Below are 16,726 nucleotides of genomic sequence, written 5' to 3'. Positions count from 1 at the left end.
ACCTCTGTGTTCTCCAGTTTCCCCTACAACTAAAGAACCTTGCAAATAAATTATTGAAATTAAAATCTACCTGCTAGTTGAGAAATGAAGTATTTATTGTTGATATATAAACTTTATGAGCAATTGTATAATTTTGATAACATTAAATATTATCTTCATGTATCAAAGTAATACAATTATTTGTTTATTAACATAGTTTGATGTATCATTCCTAAAATTATTTGAATTGACATAATCTCCCATGTAGGATATTTAAACAAGTATGTAATGTGTAGTATATAACTGTATGATATTATAATACCAGTATGTAATGTGCATTATACATGTAACTATATAATTGTTAGGACTGGTGGTTTAAATATCAAGGATATCCTGTACATGTACCATATGAATTAATTCTTCCTGTTTTATTTTTAAACCTGGAAATAAGTCACTTGCTAGATATTACTCTACATAAATATTATGTACATGTACATAAAATGAAGAACTTTGTAATATGTATTTATTAGTAAGTCTCACCCTGGGGCTAAAACTTGTTTACAGATTACAAAGATACATGTCCAAGGGCCCAACCAAAAGTTAAAGAAGAAGTCCCAGTTTTCACTTGTTCCTCGAAAATGATTTCCTTTAACATGCAAATCATAGGCCAGAATGTGATAATCAGCTCAAAATATTGGAAATGATCATTGAAACAGTTTATAAGAAGATGGTATTTTAAAATAAAAGTCCAAGTGAATTTAGTTGCTATTATAATACATGTTCATGGAAGTATTAGATATTTGAGTTAATGCTATAGTCTAGATTACTAATGAAGAATATACAGTACAGGTAAAAGTAGGTTAAGATATATCTCATTACATCGTTAACTAGAATGATTATTGTTGTGAGAACTGTATAAGACCATACTATATATCCATTCTATGTATTTTTAACCCACTCAAACTTCTGTCTTCTGATATTTTTGGCAATTTCACAACATTCTTTCAAGTTTATATACATCTACCACATATTTATCATACATAACCCCCTTTGTAATTTACATCTCATACATTATGTTCAATAATATTGTATTATTCATTGATTTATTTTCAATATTGGCCAGGTGAATTATTCAATAATCAGATCAGCTGTCATGTCAATCAGAATGTAATGAACATAACAAATTGCTTTCCCTTCAGTAGAATGGAATGTACTTAATACCTATGTTGTATATATATAGAACTAGCCTACATAAGAAGGCCTATAGGCTATGTATATATTTATATACTGTACATCTATTGTACCTGTAATTTGTACTGATTGAACTGGCTGATTCCAATAACTAACAGCTGTAGAATAGGTAGACTTAGAACCACTTGGGTCATTTAGTATCAAAGGTTATCAACGGTTTAGGAAAGAAGATAATTCTAAAACAGAAATCTTTGTTCAGACACTATTTAAATTCTTTCACATAAAATTGACATAACCTAAAAAAAAATAACTTTGAAGAACATAATTGATCCTCAGCTAATCAATATCTCTTGATTCACTAGTCCAATTTTCATATTCTATAAGCCATGTTTTAAAGTCACTTCGAAATTGAACAAATTAACAAAATATGAATTTAAGTGATATAAATATACTGAGCATCAAATTTATGATAAGCAAGTATGTATAAAAGTACCAAAATATCTGAAATGAAAAACTGTTTTTCTAAGTACATGTAAATAATCACTGTCTAATTCTACATGATACCCATCATACATAAACTGCTTTATTCAAGCAGGCATGTACATGTACACCACACAAACAGTACCCAGAGGTTGAAAATAACAGTAGGTACACAACAAATTAATTCCTAAAACTTTCAGAATGAAAAAGATGTGAGTTTTTGATTATCTGAATGATGCTATGTAGTTCAAAATTAGGTTTTCTTCTATCAGCTCACTGACCATCAATTGGTCCTGGCTGTTGCCAGTTTTGCCATTAGTACCTTCCTCCTAAAGAGATTTCTGAATCCGTTTTTGTCCCTTATACACATAAATATACTGGTAGTACCATACAGTATGTGTCGCTATAATTAGAAATTTGTGTCCATCAATGAACTTTTTTGTATTCTTATAGATAAAGTATTTGTTTCATGTCCATACATGCATATATATTGTTATAGTATGTATTGATAAATTACTAGGTTATGAAATTTATAGTGAAGTAAGAATATTGATTTCCTATCCTGAAGTATCGTACAGCCTAACAACTTTTACGACTTTGATTTTCTAGGCTTTTGGTAACGCCAAGACAGTACACAATAACAACTCCAGTCGATTTGGCAAGTTTATTCAAGTCAACTATAAAGAAAATGGAATGGTCCATGGGTAAGTTTCCATCCAGTAGACAATTTAGAAAAAGTGGTATCTCGATGAAAAGACTGAATTTACGCAGATTGATTGACTAAATGTACAGATATATTGCCCTTCCTAAACTATTGTTTCGTATCTGATACATGAAGGTTATTATTAGTTCAATTAGTCCTGTCACTTCTTTTCCCCAAAACCTGACCCCCACCGGAGGAGGAAAAAGTTAATTTAACTGACTGACCGACCCTGTTTAATTTGGCCAAGTACCCGTAAACATGAGTATTATGTTTTTCCGGGGTTTGCGTGTTTATAAATAATGTTGTTTATATTATTTGTATAATTAATGAATACATTAGTTAAGTGTTTACATGTGTTTTAATGTCCAGTACATTCTTCACTGCTGTAGTCATTTGGTGGAAGCAAGTAAAGTTTTGTGCAAAAATTGGGAGAGCAGAGATCGATGAAGAACATTGAACAAAACTGTGAGGTTCAAACAAATCAATGTTGATGTGTTCATTTAAGAAGTTGATCAGAGACTGATGCAGTACACTGACATTGACATAATAAATAAGAAAACAGTTATATTAACTGAATTATTTTAGTGCAGAGGTACTTGAAGTCAAGTCTACAGACCAACAATATCTAACATTTCATGGTTTAATCAATTACTAAAATGTAATCGTGTTGATTATTTAACTCTCCTGGCTTGGTTTTAGTTTGATTAATAAGAGGCCCCTCAAAAGGTACATGGTGCTCCTAATGATGCCTCATGTCATTGTAATACAGAAGGAAATTGAACCATAATGTTTTGTACTGATATTCGTTTTAGAGATGCAACTTTCAGAATATTGTAATTCACATGGGATTCAAAATCCCACAATCAGCTTTATACCTAGAGTCTATACTCTTTCTAAAATAAATTGGCTTAGGTATCTGTGACTCACATGCACACCCATACACACCGGGTACCAGTTAGTCAGTGAAGTGGTAAGGAGTCATATCACAATATGAAAAAATATAGTGTATTATAAAATAAAAGGAGGTTAATATGGAGTCTTACAACTCAACTATTTGTTCAGACAGCAAATGAGTATGATAAGTCAGAAAATGAAAAAAAAGTCAATATTACTGTATATTACTGAATCTGGGCAATATGTTGTTTGTTTTTGTCCAAATATTTTCAATTGCTGCCTTAGGTGTATAACTCTATGGAGTTTAATCAGACTAATCTTGACTCATCATTCTAACTACTCAAGTAGATTTGTACATCACTCAAGAACCTTGGCCTGTTTATCACAGCATCTTACTCTACGAAGTACGTGTTTAGTAAGCTTTACTGCCAAAGATTTGTTTTGATAAAACTTAAAAATATTTTCATCGAAGACATTTGACGTCTATAAAATTGTGGGTAATCAATCAAATTTCATCATGTATTTTGATTTTGGTAGTTTGCCTTTTTCAAAATTCCCACAATGGTTATTTTGTAACCAGACCATTTCTTAATGCACTTAATAAGAATTTCCATAAAAAAGTGTGAAATTGTCCATTATTTAACTGAGAATGAAGAAATAATATTACTATTCCAGAAGTATTTTGACATACATGTACATATGTAGAATTGTAGATTTGTTAAAGGGATATAGTTTTATTCCTGAACTCAAAGAAAAAAAATCACCAACTTTTATATTGCCCTTCATTTATTTTCAAACATTTGTAAACTATTAAACAACTTTTATAGATCAGCAATCAAAATGTAATCATTTGAAAACTTTAATATTATCCATCATAAATTTTCAGTCCTAAAGTTGTTACTTGAAAGCTTATATTTATATTTTCTATTTCAGTGCTATTGTTGAAAAATATTTATTGGAGAAATCAAGAATTGTATCACAGGCTAAAAATGAAAGGTAAGACAAATTATATTCACATTTTATGTACTTGACATTAAATTAAATTCACAAGTCCTTTTCATATATTATAGTGTTAGTCAGGAACATAAAAGATGATCAGAATATGGCTTATTTTGTTTCAATTAATGGCCTCCTCTATAAGCATGGTTAACTTCCATGAACATGATCCCACACACTTCTCCAATAACTTGGATCGTTTAATTTAATAAAGATGTCTATAGCCCTATGGAGCTGAACAAATTCTTAATTTAATCTCTGATGCAGCATTTGGTTTATATTGATTTGCTGTAAAATATAGGTTTTGTTTAGTGGACGGAAGCTAAGAATAGCTCTGTAAACACCCCTTACACTATTGAGTTTCCATGTACACAGTGTCATGCATTGTAACCATGCTGAAAAGGGATTGCCAGAGAGATTATGCCTAGAAGTACATGCACTCAATAAAAAATGGACAAGATTTCGTTTTTTGAATAAAATGGCTGAATGGCAAAACTGTTTTTTTTTAAGACTATTCCAACTAGTTTAGATTTAATGGCTCACTTAATATACATGTTTGATTAGACACCAAAATATAATAGTTGCTTGCTGTAATACAATTACAAGGCCAAACACCACCTGATGCCTAAACTGTTTTTTGTTTTGAAAAATGTTCTTGACCCCATTTATTTTAAATGCCCTTTGATCACATCATTAAATAACAAAATATCATAGCTTTTTTGATACTAGAGTTCTCCTAATTAATTATGGTTTCTGGCTTCTGGACTGCAGTGTATTGCTGAAAAGTGTGTGTACTCTAGTTTCAGCTTAGTAGAATAATTATGAATAGAGGACTACTGCTGATTTAGAAATGGTTATATGGTTGTTTTACCATTAACTCTCTGTTTTTAATCATAACAATACTCTAGTGCCAATCGTATCATATATCATCTAGTATTATCTTTAGGGTGGTGTTTATCTTTACTCTACTGTGTAGGCAGCATCAAGAGACAAGTGACATGATTCTTTTTGCCTGAAATTTTTTTTTTTTAGGAATTTGGAGTTTCTGAATTTAGGATTTCCTAGGTTAGCAATGACATTTCCAATCTTATTTGCGGTGATTCATCAGTTGAATTTGCCAAAACATAAATGTATGGTTCTAATGACAGGGCCGATATCATTTTTAGGTGTGATGATATTCTGTATAAGTATATTTATCATAGAACATATAACTATAGCACCCTGCCATAGCTTAAGACCATTTGGCTGATTAAGTGTTATGGGCGGTTTCAGATTTCTACGGGTATCTGTTGATAAAAGAGGGTTTGAGTATGCGAATAAATCAAAAGATTAAATAATGTGAATAAAATGCCCAATTACCTTGCTTTAAAAGTTTAAATAAAAATATTGAGTTCTTCTGAAATGATTGCTAGCAGTGCTTAACCAATTTCATTGTTCAGTCAGTTGTGTGAGTGTTTGAAATTGGTTGGAAACTACTGACCACTGGGAAGTGTATAAATTTGTTATCCAGGCATTTACATACATGTACTACATATATAAGGATTTCATCATCTATATATATATATTTGTGACTGTCGTTTGTCTGTCTGTCTTTCTGTCTGTCTGTCTGTCTGTCTGTCTGTCTGGGGTTGGCGGCTACACTAGGTCTGCCCAGAGTCTGAAATTTGGGGTATAGGGGTAGCTCGGACCGAGGAGTAACATAGGCCAGGTGGCGTTAGTCTACCACTTCCGGTTTCGGAGTTATGACCCCCGAGCGAAGCCGGTCTGTTCGGGGTTGGCGGCTACACTAGGTCTGCCCCGAGTCTGAAATTTGGGGTATATGGGTAGCTCGGACCGGGGAGTAACATAGGCCAGGTGGCGTTAGTCTACCACTTCCGGTTTCGGAGTTATGACCCCCGAGCGAAGTCAGTCTGTTCGGGGTTTGCTGCTACATCTGCCCCGAGTCTGAAATTTGAGGTATAGGGGTAGCTCGGACCGGGGAGTAACATAGACCAGGTGGCGTTAGTCTACCACTTCCGGTTTCGGCGTTATGACCCCCGAGCGAAGCCAGTCTGTTCGGGGTTGGCGGCTACACTAGGTCTGCCCCGTGTCTAAAATTTGGGGTATAGGGGTAGCTCGGACCGGGGAGTCATATAGGCCAGGTGGCGTTAGTCTACCACTTCCGGTTTCGGAGTTATGACCCCCGAGCGAAGTCTGCCTGCTAGTACTACATACATGTAGCTAGAAATTTGAGGACTGTGCGTCTACCCCATATCGACATGAAAGTTTGTATTTCTTGAATCAATTATCATATGGCTTCAGACCCAGGGGTAGGATGAAGAATTCCCGGGTAAACAGTTTTATTGACTAAAATATATCTGGAACTTTTTCTATAATGTGTTACAATATACCAGAGATGTTCAAATACATTAGACATGAGAGCCTAACTGATTCTAATAAAATTGTTTGTATATATGTTGTACAAGCTCATTCATACTACAATGTTCATGGTTGCGGATGATGGTCAATCGTCTGTGAAACATTGTTTGTTCTTCCGTGGAGAACCATAATGATAGTAAGCTTAACTGAATTTAAATAGAAATATTATTGTAAACACGAAACAGATCAAAATGTGACCTAGTGTCTTGTTTTTTGTCCATGGTGTGTTTGGATTTTGGATTAGCGGGTTTGTCTATGATTAGTCAAACATCGAGTGTGTATAATGCGACCTTGCTGCATATGTACATATTTTTTAAGCCATACATTTCTTTTAGAGTTGAGACTGTAAGTCAGTTTGATCTTACTTCATGTATGTTGAATAGTTTGTCTAGGTATGGGTATTGATTTTATCAACATGTTGCTGATATCTGTCTTCTAGGCTGTCTTGGAGCACATAATTGGGGGTGTGCTGGGTGCTAATGTTTTTAACATCAGAACTCATTATTATGACTTTATTGGCATTTATTGAATTCCTGTCTGTCTGGTTTTCCTGACTAATCTATATGAACATTTGGTCAGTTGCAGGAACATAAGAATCAAGGAAAGATATGTTATCTGAAAGTTATCTCAACATGCCTTGCCATTACAAGATGCCTTATATAAGTCTATTAATTGAAATTCCTTTCACACTAACTACTGCATGGGATACAGTACATGTATGTAGATAATGGGATAACACTTAAGATATAGTTTGCACATAATCCTAGATCGTGATGTCTTCTGTAAGCTAAGATGATAAATGTTCTTAAACTGTTAAAGTGCAAATTTCAGATTATGATAAATGAGGTTATATAATGATATTTTCTCTGATCTTGGATAATTTTTCAGTAACTATTGACAGAAGGACTAAACATTATCATTAAATATAATCATGTTTTCTCTACTATGGTGATTGAAAATACAATGTGGCGAGATAGAGCAAGATTGATAATGCGTTCAGCTATATTAAAAATCAATATACTGTAACTCTATGCACTATGGATACATGATGTCATACATATATCTTAGAAATTATACATGGATTGTTGTTGTCTATATGCTTAAAAAGAGAGAGAGACAGAGAGAGAGAGGTCCACTTGACACAAACTAGGTCATTTCGGGACTAACATATGGTTTAATTTTATTTCAATAATTTGCTTGCGTGTAAGGGTCTTTAGCAGTGGGAGGAAACCGGAGAAAACCCAAGAGGTTGGACAGGCGACCATACTCCTTGTCACATACAACCAGGGATTTGAAACCACGCCAGTTGACTCAATGACAGGCCTTATGATACAGCATGCACGTGCTAACCATTCGGCCATCCAACCCCCCATATGCTTAAAGACCAACTGTATTGAAATGTATTAAAATAACCAGAACTCTTTAGTTAGGATAAAAAATTAATTAGTTTTTTTCACTGGATGTTATTTTGTTTTGTGGAATGAGATCTGTTTTACGTTAAAGATGAAGCCAGTGTCCGATCAAACACATCAGATTAAGCCAACTCAGGTACTGTATCAGTACTTTAAAATTAAATACATGTACATGTATGTATGCATGTACATGTCTAAATAATTTTACTGTAATATATTCGAATACAGACAACCATCTGGCAATAATTAATGCATATGTTAAAATGTGTGCCTGTCAAATATTAAGGATATGAATTTACATATATAAGAGATATGTGCATCAGTGATTTCAGTGTAATCATGTCAGCAGATATGTTATGGGTATTAACTATGACTACCGTGCTGTAAGTTTTAAATCATTAAAGAGCCATTATAAGATTTCATAAATTGGTATGTAATAAGTTATTCAGGTATCTCCACACCTACATGTTATTTCATGTTTTAGCATGCATGTAATAGGATTCTACTAATGTTAATCCCACGTCTATAAATTCATACCATGTAGTTCATGTATAATAATGATGTATTTTATATCATATCTTTGATCAATAACTTATTATCCCTACCATGATTATTACATGTATAGTGTTAGTGTGCAAAATGCAACATTTATCCAAATTAGTCATGGTTTCCACAGGTCAGTGTTGCGGAGGGCCAAAAAAAACAAAACATGGTCCTGTGTACATATTGATGTGCATGTAAAAGAACCCTTGATAGTTTGAAAATCAAAACAATAGTAGGCCATAGCGCCTCTGTCAAGGCAAACATTTCCTCATAGTATACTGTTTATGCCCGCTTTTATTAAACCCCATTTCATTACATATCCAAATTCATTCGATTAAAACTATGAATACCACATGATTTGGTCAATTTAGGTACATAAACATATTCGATTTGAAGTTTGATCATGAAATGAGTATGCAAAACCACATACATGTAGTTTTAATGAAAGTATGATTTTACATTTTAGTTGGTTTAAGCTCCAGTAACTGTAAATTCTCACTCTCAGTAGGCCTGGTAATACCAAGATATAAATCAGCTATTACCAGTTTCTGTAAACATTCGATCATACTAAACATCAGCTTATATCAGATGTAATATCGGCCATTATACCAGGATCTATTTTCTTATATTTCATATACCCGGTAATGATTTGTATATTGATTAAGGACATCAGACTACATGTACATGTAGGTGAAGTTGTATAAATCAACACTCAGCCCACGATAGATTTGGAATTTTATCAATGTATGTCATTTCTGGATAGCAATGAAATCAATTTTTTTGGCTTTCAGTTCAAGACAGTTTGTATTGTTTAGTGGCAATGTTTAAAGTGAGGCTAATCAAATGTCATCTGTGTAATATGATGTTCTTTCCTGTCTCCTATTTCTTAAAGCCATGCTATTGGACTCACACTTGAAATAAGTATTTCCAATTTGAACAAAGACGATAGGGACAATTCAGATTATTAGAATGTAAATTTATTAAGTAACAAACCTCTTTGAATTTTGATAAAAAAAAAGAGTTTCATTGGATTTTATATGTTGATTGGATTTGTATGATGAAATGACATGGTATATGCTCTTATTGAATTATATTACTTTGTTATTTCAATGAAACTACTCATGTTTGTAACATATGTATGTCTGTAACCATTTTTGATCATTGTTTAATAATAATACATGTAAGTGAATTGAAACGTTACATGAAATGAAATACTGTAAAGCCAGGAGCAGTAAATCCATAAAGATGTGTTAATGTTAAAAATACTCTCTTTTTAGGATATTTAAGTCTGTAGATAAATCCATTGTTAAGATAGAAACACAGTAAACCAAAAATGAAATTAAAATTAGTAAACAAACTGACTTCCACTTAATCTCTCAAAAAAGCTTAATCAAAAGCTTGCTCCCTCACTAACTAAAACTAAACATTAGATCAACCCAGTTCAATACTTTAATTTGACCTTAATCAAAAAGGTTAAGCTTCTTTAACTTTACCTTCTTGATTAACATGCTCTTATTTTAGTGAAAGCTTCAAATACTAAAAGGGTTAGTGTACTTTGTACTTGCTAATATATGCTTATATATGGAGGACTGGTGAATGTTATACCAGTTAGTAGAGCCAAGTGTTTGCATTTAATACAAAGCGCAAAAAACATTTGTAGCAGATGGTCAAATTAATTGTGTAATATATAGAATATTGTGATTTTAACACTTTTAAGCATATATAATAACATGGATTTATTTCTGTTATTTTTTGTTTAGCATACCATGATGAAGTCACCATTGTCATAATAGTCTAAATGCTACAATGGATGATTTTATGTTTCCTTCATATATGTATTTTGATGTTGAGACCTACTGTAGAATATTGCAGCACTAAATTAAAATGGAAAGCATGCTTGGAAAGAGTTTACTTTTAGAAACAATCATGGTACTTCATATCTAATCTGTTAAAACTATGTCAATCTGTGTGAAAATTCTCAAAATACTGGTCACATATTTACAGGTTTTGGAAAAAAATAATAAACAACAGTTTCTGATCACTCTTTACAATCAATCACCATAACAATCGTCAAAACAGCAAGTCAAAGAGTCAGAAATTTTAGACTTATTTTAGTTAAACTATTTTTTTAGATTGAGCGATCAGGAATTTAAGCTACTATACTTGCACTTCAGTCCACCATATGAACTAGTGGAGAGCTCCATGGCATCTATCTCCAATTGTGGACGTTTAATTTATCATCCTATAGTCCAGGAGCTAATGACAAAATAATATGGTCATCAGTTACAAAAGGTTTGAACACCCAAATTCGTAGCAGGTGTCCGTACGAGTAAAAATCAGTTGGTCAGATCGGGCACTGCTGGGGCGTATAGCCGCAGCAGCACCTTAAAGTAGGTCCCAGGGGGCCTAAAATTAGGTCATAAGTTACATGGCTGAAACTTTGTAGGGACAATGGTATCCATAGTCGGAGTAAATATTTCACAAATCTAACCAAAATTACCGGGGCTTTCCCCAAGTCAGACCACGCCCAATATCGCCTCACGGGGCTAATAATATGGTCATAAGTTACATGGCTGAAACTTACCAGAAACAAAGATCCACACTTGGTAAATACAATTTTCAAAATTCTAACCAAAAATTTGGGGGCTTTCCCCAAGTCAGATCGCTCTAAAGTATGTCCGACCACACCCTAAAAATGGGGCTTTTTATATGGTCATAAGTTACATAGCTGAAACCTACCAGAAACAAAGATCCACACTTGGTAAATACAATTTTCAAAAATCTAACCAAAAATTTGGGGGCTTTCCCCAAGTCAGATCGCTCTAAAGTATGTCCGACCACACCCTAAAAATGGGACTTTTTATATGGTCATCAGTTACATGGCTGAAACTTACCAGAAACAAAGATCCATTCTTGGAAAACATATTTTTCAAAAATCTAACCAAAAATGTTGGGGCTTTCCTCAAGTCAGATCGTCCTAAAGCCCACCTGGCCACGCCCTAAAAGTGGGACTTTTTATATGGTCATTAGTTACATGGCTGAAACTTACCAGAAATATTGTTCTATGCATGAAAAATTTATTTTTCGAAAATCTAACCATAAATATGGGGGCTTTCCCCAAGTCAGACAGGCCTTAAAATTGCATCCCCACCCACCCCCTCTATATAAAGCTTATAATAATGTAATATCAATAATACATTGTTGATCCGCATCAAGATTCAAAATTATAGCACAAAAATAGAACAAATGTTTATTAGCTATGTGAAATCCTAAAATGAGCAATGGTATCAAGTGTTGTAGGAAGAGAAAGCATGTCATACCTCATTCACGACACATGTCATGAATAGATAGTTAGGACTGATGCTAAATTTATGTCTTCAAACGTTCTGTATTCCATCACAGCAACCCATTCAACAATGATTCAGAATGTTATTCAATATCTTATATCAAAGTGGGAAATTCAAACAAATATTTCGAAAGTATTTATTGGATTAATAAGTTGCTTTGGTTTGAATTCGGTAGTTTTTGCCTTTCCCGATCTTCGATGATGAATAACAACCTAATGGATTTTAAAAAATGTTAGTCAGTGATGAATTTCTGAAATTATAAAATCTATTCATAGTTTTAATACATATAACTTTAGTTATCCTTCCTCTTCATTGGTAAATATTTGTTCCACATAACATTTTAATGATTTAAAATAAGTGAGTAAGCGTGGCTGGGTGACGCAAATAGTTAACCTGTCACACTTTTATCATCATACAAGAATTGTTTGATTCGTCATCGGAGTCCTTGCTTTCTTGGTCACTATCTTCATCTATGTGAATACTCTCAACTAACACGGGAGCAACATCACCATCAAACCACTTTAATTCATACACCCCATCATCATTTAAAACCCTCCTTCTATTCTCTGGATGGAAATTGGGGAGATTATTTTTGACGCATTTATCCAGATACTACAAATATAATTCACTCTCTTGATTTTCAAAGTTAATACCTGTGAGCATGGCGGCAAAGGGCTTGTTTCTATGCCTTTAATACCAGAAAGACATCCATTTTTAGGCATCCAATAGATACTACAAACAAATCCTTCAATAACTATTTACTCCAGAAAGAATGGATTCGCTTTTACTGAGAGAAAACAAGGCTTTCTGGCCATAAACAGCCTTTTCTAATAATTTTAAAGGTCGGGCATCCCCTTTCCTATTAAACGATGCAGTATGATCAAAGCCAGTGAGTGCATGGATGCTTCAAATCTTTTCTCCTTTTACGGCTTATTGGTTTATATGCAATTATTGGCGATTGGTTGAATGCCTACTGTATCAAGAAGACTGTCTTTACCAGAAAGAATTTCAACAAATCTATCGTAATTTTTAAAAACAACCCCAGTTGATAGGTGTGGTGACACCATCATGCCAATGGGTGTTTCTTGGTTGCGCTCAGTGGATGTAAATGTCAATTCTGTTTGAGTTCCTCAATGCTATTGTAACTTAATGTATGTCCCAAACGATTAAGAATCTCAATAACCTTTTTACTGCCTGTAAGGCTTTTCACTGCAAGACCCAGTTATAGGTGTTTTGATGGCTTAGTTCTACCCCTGGTTAGGGAATAAATGGCATGCTGACTAATGGAATTAATTCTCTTGACTTTGTTTTATCCACAATTAGATTATGGACCAACTAGTAGATGTGTAAAGAAAGCGGAGACCATGTCTGGTACTGCTATTTCACCATTTGTCATATGTTGTATGGTTAAATTTTCAGGCAGTTTAATTTTCTTTGTACTGAATATTTCTCATCGGAGTAAGAAAGTGACACCCTGAACTGTATGTTCAGTTTCTCTGGCGTTGTCAGATGACTTGCGAACAGCGTCATCAACATTTAAACCTTTACTGAAGACAATATTACCACATCTTTTATTTCCACTGTCAATTGAAATATTCTCACCAAAGAATTTATATAACCAACTTCTTTTGCAAATCGCTGGGCAAAATACCTAACTCTGTATAGTTTCCGCCACCAAATTCTAATAAACATGACTGATAGTATTGCAGTAAGCTATTTTTAACAGGTAGATCTCTTGTTTTTCCAGAATAATGTCAGTCACAAAACTACATAAAGCATCAAATGCTTTGGTATGTATATTCCTAGCATCATGTCATTCACTTTTATCATATGACCTGCTTACTTCTCGTTGATATTCTATTCTGCACATTACATGATAGAATGTCTTTGCCAATGAAATCTATATCTTGGATGTACTTAAGCATATTTTCATCCTGAAGAATTGTTGCATATTCTTGAATATTTTTTTCGATTGTCGTTGTGACACAGGTTATTACTTTCTGTTTCTGACCTTGATGTTTTCTGTTTGATTTTCTGCAAAACCGGCAGACCTTCTCGAACGAATCGGAACTGGATGCAGAAGTCAATGTTAAACATGATCTCATCAATTTTGGATTGGAATTTGGATTGTCATTTTCTTGTACTTCATCATTTTGTTTCTTTTGAATTTTAGATAGCTCCGTATATCTTTTACATCATTCCATATGAAATTCTGTTAACTCATATACAACTTTGGGGGGCATAATTTCAGCATATCTTTTACATCATTCCATATGAAATTCTGTTAACTCATATACAACTTTGGGGGGCATAATTTCAGCATACTTCAAACGTGACTTTTTACGGATTTCTAAAATTTGTTGACAGTTTTGTAGAGTATCTTTCTTAAAAACAAGAATCCGACCGACATCGGCACCATTGCCATAATGAAGACAGCACCAGCCTTCGTACGATATGATGTATACCAGAATAAAGAAGTAAGAGTGGTTGATTTTTCCAACTTGACGTATTTGTATTTTTGTATGTATTTATCTACCGTAATCATGGACATATTTGTACTGGAACTACTCTAATCTATATACATGCTTATATATATTACTGCTTGACTTTATGCCTTAATTCAGAATATTTGGAAATTTCAGTTATATTACCAATTGGATTGATTTTACCATCGTCTTTTTCAATTTCCATGTTGTAATGAGTTCTTAGGCTTCAACTTGCAAAATGAATGAAATTTGTTCCGAGTGTAAAAATTGCATACGTGTTATGTGGAAGAAAACAAAATAATTGTACTCTATGAGACACTGTAACTGAAGACTAATATACAATACATGTACACCTATAGAATATTATATTGTACAAAATATTTATATTATGAGATAAAAAAGTTTATTGTTGGTGGCACAGAGATAAACTGTTCTAATGATTACCATGGGAACTGCCAGACCCAAGTTATAAACCATACTACAACACTGTTATTTCATTTTAAATGTAAATATGTTTAGATGATTTATATAGAGAGAGTGGGTGGGGCTGCAATTTTAAGGCCGTTCTGACTTGGGGAAAGCCCCCACATTAATGGTTAGATTTTCGAAAAATACATTTTCCATGCATGGGACAATATTTCTGGTAAGTTGCAGCCATTTAACTGATGACCATATAAAAAGTCCCATTTTTAGGGCGTGGCCAGGTGGGCTTTAGGACCATCTGACTTGAGGAAAGCCCCAACATTTTTGGTTAGATTTTTAAAAAATATGTTTTCCAAGTATGGATCTTTGTTTCCAGTAAGTTTCAGCCATGTAACTTATGACCATATAAAAACCCCATTTTTAGGGTGTGGTCGGACATACTTTAGAGCGATCTGACTTGGGGAAAGCCCCCAAATTTTTGGTTAGATTTTTGAAAATTGTATTTACCAAGTGTGGATCTTTGTTTCTGGTAAGTTTCAGCCATGTAACTTATGACCATATAAAAAGCCTCATTTTTAGGGTGTGGCCGGACATACTTTAGAGCGATCTGACTTGGGGAAAGCCCCTAAATTTTTGGTTAGATTTTTGAAAATTGTATTTACCAAGTGTGGATCTTTGTTTCTGGTAAATTTCAGCCATGTAACTTATGACCATATAAAAAGCCCCATTTTTAGGGTGTGGTCAGACATACTTTAGAGCGGTCTGACTTGGGGAAAGCCCCCAAATTTTTGGTTAGATTTTTGAAAATTGTATTTACCAAGAGTGGATCTTTGTTTCTGGTAAGTTTCAGCCATGTAACTGATGACCATATTATTAGCCCCACGAGGCGATATTGGGTGTGGTCTGACTTGGGGAAAGCCCCGGAAATTTTGGTTAGATTTGTGAAATATTTACTCCGACTATGGATACCATTGTCCCTACAAAGTTTCAGCCATGTAACTTATGACTTAATTTTAGGCCCCCTGGGGCCTACTTTAAGGTGCTGCTGCGGCTATACGCCCCAGCAGTGCCCGATCTGACCAACTGATTTTTACTCGTACGGACACCTGCTACGAATTTGGGGGGTCAAACCTTTTGTAACTGATGACCATATTAGTTTGTCATTAGCTCCTGGACTACTACATCTGTAACATGTAGAAGTTGCTAAGACAATAACCATCTGACTAAGCTAGTTTAGAATCTGTTTGAGAACATACAGACTGTAAATGATACTGTAAACATATGTATAGATTGGTGACATAAAACGCTACCTATATCATATATACATTTATCTTATTTATTTACCACCCTCTATTCCACTATCATATATCCTACTTACATGGTAGACCAGACTGATTTGTTTAATGTATGATTCAGTAATCTAGGTAACAGAACAACATGTCTAATATTATTATCAACACCTTCAAAATCTGCATCTGCTTCAGCATCTGCTTCACATAACATGTAGAATAAAAGGTGTCTTGTTTTATTGGAGTATCCAGGGTTTCGCAAACTTTTAGAAACTTTTAAACAGATTTATATGAGAATCCATTCATAATCGCAACTGTATTTATAATAAACTAGCTTTCAATTTCTGACAGCCATGGTTTGAGCTTACAGTTATACTCTTCTTGAAACAACAAATTTCCACAAAACGTAATGAAATCTGCATGCCCTCTAAGCTAGTGGAAGCGGTCAAATTTAAACTGACCAAAAATGGGTTACAAGTCAGGTTTTAAAAATCGTTCAGACCATAAAGTCAAACTATATTAACTATCACATTCATTTTAAAACCAGCTTCTCTTGCGAAAAGCA

General features: G+C 33.8%; 1 protein-coding gene across 4 annotated transcripts in view; it reads left to right on the top strand.

The window, feature by feature from the left end:
• Positions 1-16,726, top strand: part of LOC126818772 (unconventional myosin-IXa) — a 79,396-nt gene that overhangs the window by 6,756 nt on the left and 55,914 nt on the right. For all 4 annotated transcript variants that reach the window (XM_056100316.1, XM_056100314.1, XM_056100313.1 and 1 more), the window contains exons 3-4: positions 2,260-2,354; positions 4,181-4,243. In XM_056100316.1, the coding sequence (XP_055956291.1) occupies positions 2,260-2,354; positions 4,181-4,243 (158 nt within the window). The remainder of the gene's footprint in view (positions 1-2,259; positions 2,355-4,180; positions 4,244-16,726) is intronic.

This window comes from Patella vulgata, chromosome 4 (assembly GCF_932274485.2).
Source record: "Patella vulgata chromosome 4, xgPatVulg1.2, whole genome shotgun sequence".
Classification (NCBI taxonomy): Eukaryota; Metazoa; Mollusca; class Gastropoda; family Patellidae; genus Patella; species Patella vulgata.
This window is presented reverse-complemented; position numbering and strand designations above follow the sequence as displayed.